This window comes from Cannabis sativa, chromosome 7, assembly GCF_029168945.1.
Source record: "Cannabis sativa cultivar Pink pepper isolate KNU-18-1 chromosome 7, ASM2916894v1, whole genome shotgun sequence".
Lineage (NCBI taxonomy): Eukaryota > Viridiplantae > Streptophyta > Magnoliopsida > Rosales > Cannabaceae > Cannabis > Cannabis sativa.
Genome location: NC_083607.1, coordinates 41,428,722 through 41,437,135, shown reverse-complemented (window position 1 = coordinate 41,437,135; position 8,414 = coordinate 41,428,722). Strand labels below are relative to the sequence as shown.

At 33.0% G+C, this 8,414-nt stretch overlaps 1 protein-coding gene across 2 annotated transcripts; it reads right to left on the bottom strand.

The window, feature by feature from the left end:
- Nucleotides 1-217: 217 nt before the first annotated feature.
- LOC115698139 (cytochrome c oxidase assembly protein COX11, mitochondrial) lies at nucleotides 218-6,322 on the bottom strand. 2 transcript variants are annotated; one of them, XM_030625316.2, is made up of 8 exons: nucleotides 6,009-6,322; nucleotides 5,584-5,702; nucleotides 5,047-5,410; nucleotides 4,232-4,284; nucleotides 2,898-2,970; nucleotides 2,672-2,776; nucleotides 548-628; nucleotides 218-471 (listed from the first exon to the last, which is right to left on the bottom strand). In XM_030625316.2, exons 1-8 carry the CDS (start codon nucleotides 6,303-6,305, stop codon nucleotides 370-372), a joined length of 1,194 nt encoding a protein of 397 aa, XP_030481176.2. In that variant the 5' UTR covers nucleotides 6,306-6,322; the 3' UTR covers nucleotides 218-369. The 2 variants fall into 2 exon arrangements, with proteins under 2 accessions (XP_030481176.2, XP_030481175.1); XM_030625315.2 differs by having other exon boundaries at nucleotides 5,951-6,151.
- Between the last annotated feature and the right edge of the window lie 2,092 nt (nucleotides 6,323-8,414).

The window sequence follows — 8,414 nt, the reverse complement described above, 5'->3', positions numbered from 1 at the left end:
TCTTTTTTTGCAGACTGTACCCTAGCATGGTTTCAAGTTCGAATCGTCCCTCCCCCATTGTCAAAAAAAAAAAAAAAAAAAACTGATTCCCCATCTAGCATACACAGAGAAGTTCCTTCTAGCATAAGCAAGCTCCCATTATAGGAAAAAGAAAATACCACGGTTGGTGAGCTGATCACCATAAAAGTCAGAGGCCCCAGTATGACAAAACATCAAATAAGTTTAAAACATAAAACACAGGGAAAATCCCTTTTATTAAAATCAATTATGTAAACTTGTACGCATCAAAGAATTGATGATGCAATAACACTGCTCTTCTTCATATGCAGTAACATATATTTTTATTTTAAAAATATCTTTACATAATCTTTATTCTTCAGAAACCTTGAAGAAGGTATAAGACAAAATCAAGTTATTAATACCATCCATTCTGGGATCTGTTTCGAACTCTGGATCAATGTAAAAGAACACCTGAAAGAGAAAAATATGCTTGATAAACTGATTCTCTTTCTGAGAAAAACAGTGTAGTGCAAAGATAATGACTTACAGGCATGTCAATCTGCTCTCCAGGAAGAAGGCGCTGCTCCTCAAAGCAAAAGCATTGTATTTTGTTGAAGTAAACTGCAGCCTTAAGAATATGATAAAAATGGTAAGAACCTAACCATCTAGTGAATTCGCAATACTACAATTTAGTAACAGCAACTTCATAAAGTCAACTGATCAAATGCTTAGGGGACCCCAAACAACTAGAGAAAGGAAAAATCAAATTTTAAAAATATTCAGAATTTAATGTATAACTAGCACTAGAAAAGAAAATCATACACAATAACATTAGACTATATGGCACAACTTCCTCGAGGATAAACTTGATATTACCAGAAAGAAAACAGTAAATGTATATGCTTACCCGCAAGTAGCCAAACCTAGCATTGAGAAAGTTTTACATAAGACCAGTGCAGAGCTACAAAGTCTCCACTCGAACTTCATTTTTTTTTTTTTTATTTTCGCACTAATATATTTTCTTCTTTATTTAAAGTATAGATATTCAAATTGTATATTTAATATTTCAAACTTATAGAATGCATTTTAATATTTCAAATTTACACACGTCAAATTACTGATAATAATTTGATCCAAAATTAAAAAAGAGAGAAAATCTAATTTTGTTCCAACCCAAAGGACAATACCCACAAACAAGCTCAATTAATTACTGATAGTGCCATACCAAATATATAAAGTGTACTACATACGAGCTTTGTATTCTATTATTTTCATTTGAGAATTACTTTTTTGGACAAGTGTCGAAGAGAACTACATTTTTGATATAACACGTCATATGTAGCTTAGAAAACAGTGTGTGTAGTGCACCTAACAAGTGTAAGCAGCCAATTTATATATCGGCTAATCTGAGAATTCCAAAATAAAATATTTATGCAGTGATGAAAAGTCACATGTGCATGCAATTTTAGTACATTACAAGCGTATTTAAAGCCAACAACCTTTTCTATACTTATTATCTGTATGGTTTATTCCAGGCTTCAACCCTATATACTACAATATGGCTCAAAATCACTTCTAATTAAACAATGGATCCTTGATTGAGGGCATGATTAGCCTAGTGTCAGTGAAAATGCAACAAATATCTTTACTGCTTAATAATTCAACCTAAAACTGTAAAACTCTGTGTTGAAGGTGATTTCAAATTTGATCCTCACTAATAAAAGCAATCTGAAGTCTGTTTGAGGTGACACCAGTGAGAATACAACATATATCTGACCTTAACGAAAAGCTGTACAACTAAATAAATTATTTCCTTTGGAAAAAAAAAAACACAGAGCAGAATTATCAATAAATCCCCTCCCCCCTAATTGTTGAGGTTTTTTTTTATACTCTGATCTTCTGCTGTGGTTTGGTCTTTTAACGTTTTGGCTTTAGCTATGATTTTTTCACACCTTCATTAATTCAAATAAAGTTTCTTTCCAGGGTAAAAAAATTATCCTTCCCCAACATTCCGGACACCGATACAAATTGTTGCTTGAGATGAAATAGTACAAAAAAAAAAAATGAATAACACACAAAAGTGAAAAAAAAAAAAAAAAAAAAAAAAGACAGATTATTTATATCTTTTCAAAATTACTCAAAAATTATAAAACACACTGATAAGCCTCTTATTCAGCTTGTTAACCCAAGAATTAATCTTAGAGAGTTATACTTATTACAATTAGGCTGCTGATGTGGCAAGTTCTATACTCTAAAGATAAAGAAATTGGGCAGATTCTTTATGTTGGATGGAATAGAGAGTTGTCTCAAGGAGGAGAGATCTAGCCCTCTTGAAATGTTAGAAATATGAGAGAAAGCCTCTCGAAGAGGTTAATTGTGTAAATCTTGAAGATTCAATAAATAATTTCTTGTGGGATTTCAGTATTCTTGTGTGTTATAATTGTTACTCTTTCTAATCTAGGAAAAGTCTATCACACACTTTTTTATTCACTATCTCTTGAACGTTTAAGATAAAGTGAAGTTGACAGTTTAGAAGAAAAGAAAATAGTATATTCTTGTTGACATAGGTCACATGTCGAGGAAAAGAAAATAGAATATTCATGAATTAAGACGTAGCAATTCCGTTCATCCCAGAGTAATTTACATTCAAGAAAACAATTTTTATCAGTACCTTCATAGGTGTAACATTGTACGTAGAGACACCAGTTATTGGAGTTGAACTTCGATTTTCAGCAGTGTAAAAAGCAAGGGCACTTTCTCCAGGCTTGACCCTCACCTGTATCAAAAAAGAACAGAACATTGGAGGAAAGCACCCACTTGAACAATCTGACCAAGTGATGTTCAAAATAGTTGTCGTACATTAAATAATAAAAAATATAAAAAGCAAAAGAAAGAACCTCTCTTTGTGTAGGAATGAATTTCCATTGCATTCCATCAGCCACATCAGCATTAAACTGCACCACTATCTCCCTGCAAGACAATAATTTGAAGGTTCTTATAAGATCTCGATGAATTAGTTCACAGTACAGAGTACAATAACTTTTTCTGAACCCTTAATCAAGTTAATTCCCAACAATCAGTGGTCTGTACAGCACGGATGTATCAACCAAGACGAAGTGTAACTAGAACATGAACACAGTATTTATATAGGAAAAGCGCACTGTTGAGTCTTAAAGGTGGATATGCAGTGTGGTTAGTGCAAAACTCAGATCAGGTTCTTCTACCAATGCATAGCTCAGATAAGATATAAATATTAAATACATCATGCTTTAGTAAAATCAACTCATCATATTACAAACATCCACCACAAGTGAGGGTTCTTAAATTTGGGAGCAGGTCACTCATGGACACGGGACCTTTGTCACTTTTTCAAAAAAATAAATAAATAAATAAAAACGTTAGTTTCACTTCCTATTTTATTGAAATTATAATAATCTTATGTAATTTATATCAACTCATAAAGGAATAACATGAAAACACCTCCCAAAACACAGATGAGATGCATGCTTGATCACTGAAACGTTTTTGAGAAAATGAGAAAAACACAAAGTATCAAGGAAGGGTGCTGTATTGGCTTCATCTTTTAGAAAAAAGACACAAAAATATAAATATATACAATATATTACAGGAATTTTGATAATAGACTCAATGATGTATCAATTTTTCTAAATCAAGATGAGCACAGGATTACACTTTGGATCTTGACTCCTAATGGTATGATAATTATCCCTGTTCTTTGTTTATTGTCTTCATTACATTGTTCAATGCTCCGGATTAGTTTGTCTACTTTGCATTCTCTTAAAAGAGTTTGCAGATCAGTAAAATTTTTAGGGAACATTTGTTTTATAAGATTAGAGTTGCCTTTGAATTTGTGGTTGGGCATAGGATAGGGGGTAATCTAAAACTCAAACCTTTCAAAGTGGTTAATACTACCCACTAAAACTGTGTGGAACCCACGGAGAAATTACACATTCCCAACTTAAAAATTGCACCGAACATGGGGTGCACTACACATTCTCACCCATCCCATCCCTACATCTTATAAAAAATGCCTTTTTATATATAATGAAGAAAAAGCGACCCTAGAAAACTGGAGTTCAACATTCTAACTTCAGATAACGATGTATATGCTTCATAAAAGATTAATATACAAAATAGATTAGCACAGAGGAAGTCCTGAAAAGTAGACAGCGAAAAGTGAACAAAAATATAAAAAATATTATTATCATACCTTGTAGTGACTGTTCCATCTTTAGCATGCCGAGAAATTTTTTCTTCAACACTCTACAAAAAGGAAAATTTTAAAGGTGATAATGTGTTGTTAAATTGACAAGTCCAGGAAGAAAGTTTAAATCAGTTCCTATATGAGGATGAGATTCCTTGATTCTACACTTTGACCTTCTCTTCTTTGAGTATTTATACAGAATTTCTTTGTATAATAAGAAAAATAAATGAGTGAAAGAGGTTTCTGAAGCTGTCCATACTCCTAACGTCGTTTTCGATTAACCTTTCCTCAGCATTGTTAGGAACTAAAGAAGTTTGCTTATATGTTGTTATGACTTGAACGGTAAGAGAAATGTCTTCAGATACTCAATTCTAACATTCTATCCAAAAAAGCATGCTAACTAATACATCTGTGATACTTATATATTTCCTACTTTCATCATTAAACATTACTTCCCTAGGCCCTTTTGAAAAAAATAATGAAATGTCAGGTGGAAAGAAATGAGCACAAGCGGGAAGAGTAGGGGAAAGGGGAATTTTTATTCAAAGCAGTTACTATTGACTATTACACTACACACAGCGCAAAAGCACTGGTAAAGTAGTTATACTTATTGCTGAATTAAAGATTAAAACAATTTTCCAAACACTGCATTCGTAATGAAAATTCACAGCCTGCCAATATCTACGACCATACTCTTTCTATTTGAGATTGGCACTATTAGAAAGTAAGACAATAGGTCCATAGAATGTGAGTCCACTACAAATGCTTATATTATAAATACATACACAGATAATCGTTAACATAGAAAGACTAAGACAGACCTCACGACGCTGGACAGTGCCCCCATAACCTGTAGCTTGACAAAATCTCCTGTACAGAGGAACAGCAGCATAGCTACATCCAACCATTGCAAAGACTAATGCAGTAAGATAATAAAGCATCTTCTTTGATCTCTGTTCTTTAGATACAATAGAAGCATAGTGACGCTGAATTCGGAACAAACAGAGAGGTCTCCCAGTGTATTTAGTAGAGAATGGTGCAAACTGACAATACTTATCGGATGAACTTGTACTAAATTCACTAGTTAACTTTGATCTCCATATATCATAACCAAAATGCCTCTGATATCCATTATTACCTCGGATGAAATTAGAACTCGAACACACTAAGTTATCATTCAAATACCTGAATCAAGAAAAGAAAAAAAATTGTTATTGAATTTACAAACTAGAGCATTACCAAAATTTTCCTCTATTGTGAAAAGATATTTTTTGGTAAGGGATCAATTCAAAAATATAAGCATAGCTCAAAAGTATGTTGAAAGAAAGAATTTAAACTTAAGTATACAATACAATTACCTGAATGCAGGAGTCTTGTCTTGTAAGCTTTTAAGATAAGGCAAGAGATGAGCTCTTCTAGAAAGCCTTGAAAACAACATTTTTACGAAAATATGTATCACAGGGTGTACAGCACCATCCTAATCACAACAAACATTATAAGAATAAATCGATTAAGCAAATAATTTTTCACATTCTCGCAAAATAAGATACTAAAACATCTTAAATATTCAAATATTTGGTGGCAACGACAATTTGGTAAGAAAATATAGTGAAAACCTAAATAACACATTTTGACAAGCACTTGCTGGGCAGTGGTACTACAAAAATCGTTCAACTCAAAATATAGCATGAAGAACTAAACAAATAGTATTTTCTGCTAACCAACCTAAGAGGGATAGAGTAAGAGAGACCAAGAAATGGCAAGTACTCAGCAGCAAAATAACCTGAGGCCAACGGGAGAGAGACAAGGCGGAAGCAAGGACCGACAGAGCCGGCGGCAAACTAAAAAAAGGAGAGTCGTGTACAGATTCAGAGAAGTGTGAAGCTTGGAGAGGAATTTGCCTAGATTTCAAACCCAACGAGTAAAATTTGCTAAGTGCCTTTGTTACGTTAATTTTCTTTATTAATAAGGAGAGGAAAAATGGTTCTTCTATTGTGTTGTATCTAAGTAAAATGCTAACAATCTCCCCATCAATAATTTTTTTTTTTTTTTCGTGTTTTTTTGGTAATGATATGGACATAAACAAATTAGGGTGATTCTACACTGCACCTCTTAAAAAGGGTATATTGATGCACCCCTACTTGTTTCGGCATGTAGAAAAATTTTTTAGTCTAATTTTTTTTCATATTCATGTACGTTATAGCTATTTAAGATATCTTACAAAATTTTGAAAAATTCAGAATAATTTACAATATAGAAAACGATGTTCAAACAGTCTATTTTACACGCGTATAAAATAAAATAGTCACGCGTGTAACACACTGTTTGAACGTAATTTTTGGTGTGTTAAACTATTCTGAATTTCTTAAAATTTTGCAGGATGTTTTAAAAAAACTATAATTTACATAACCATGAGAAAAAATTTGACTAAAAAATTATTTTGGATACTAAAACAGATAGAGATGTATCGGTGTATCCCTTTTAAGGGGGTGCATTATAGAATTTTCCAACAAATTACACACATATATGACAGGTGGCACGTTAACTCAAGTTACCATATATAGAATGAATCAAGATCTCCTATTAAAAAATGGTATCTCATATCGTATTAAATTAATCAAAATTTAACATGTAACTAATGTTTTATTTATAAGAAAAATTAAAACTCTAATTGAGTCAACAAAAGTAGTTAGTATATTTAATATAAATTAGATTAGTTGATGTGCCAAATTTTAATTGATTTAACACATTATAAGTGACTACTTTTTAAGAAGAGATATTGATTCATAAAGAGTATTAGGAGGTATGTGCAAGAGGAGTCATGTTATCGAATCCCAACAATGTATCTCATATAATTTAAAGACGCTTTTATTTATAAAAAAAAAAATCAGGCAACAAGTTTTTTTTTCCTAATTAACAACAATCTTTATAAAATTAAAATAGAAAGTTCATGGAAAAACAAAAGGTTTCACCTCTTTAGCAACAAGTCTATGGGCAGAAGATATTAACACAGTTCACTAATCTTAGTTAGTTTTTCAGTTAGCTTAGATTAGTTAAATGTGTTAGTTAGTTAATGGTTGTTAATTGTTTCTGTTATGAGCTAATTGCTCTGTTTTGTACTTGTATAAATACATTCTTTTCAGTTGAATGAAGTGAGCTTCTTTTGCATTTTCTCAGTCTTTCTTTTCTTCCCTGCTTTCTTTCTCTACATGGTATTAGAAGTCTTGACTCAAGACTATGTCTTCGTCTACCTCCGATCCTCAGGCCCCTGCCATGAATCCTGCAACACAAGCTCCTCAGGCACCTGCCTCACAACCCGCTGCTACTGGATCTTGGAATCCATTTTCTAATTCTTTGTCCTCATCCCTAACAATCAAACTCGATCGTGTTAACTTCCTTTCTGGGAAGTCTCAGGTCATTCCCACCGTGATTGGACATGATCTCGATGAGATCTTGTTCACAGGAGTGCCCCCTCCCACTACACTACTCAATGGTAACTCGAATCCTGAATATCTCCAATGGAGACGAAAGGATCAATTACTCTTATCCTGGTTACGCTCATCTATGTCAGAAGCTATTCTTGCATCTATTGCAAACTAGGATACATCCTATTCTGTTTGGCACGCACTTCAACAGAAGTTTGCTTCTCAAACCAAAGCCAGACGACTTCAGCTATAGGCCAATTCTCACATGTGCATAAAGGAAATCTTCCCATCTCTGAATTCTTTGACAAAGTGCAATCGATTGCTGACTCTCTGGCGATTGTAGGATCCTCTATTGATGATCAAGATTTAATTCTTCAGATCCTAAATGGCCTCAGACTAGAGTTTGATTCAGTGGTTTCAGGAATGACATCAAGAAATGACACCTTGTCAATCGAAGAAGTTCAGGCCCTTCTTCTATCTCATGAAAGCAGGATTGAACATCATCTAGCTATGAATGATATCACTGTCAAAATGCAGGCAAACATTGTTGGGTTTTATGCCCTAAATAAAACTCTATTTCAATGTAATTCAATTTATTCAACATCAATAAAGAAACGGAAGTATTTTTCATTCATTTGTGTATGTTTTGGTTCATCTTATCAATTGCTTGTCTATTTGATTTATAAATTCATCTGAAACTCTTTTCACATACTTGATCCTGTTTATTGTGTTGTCAACACATTGGAAAGTAAACATGACTATGT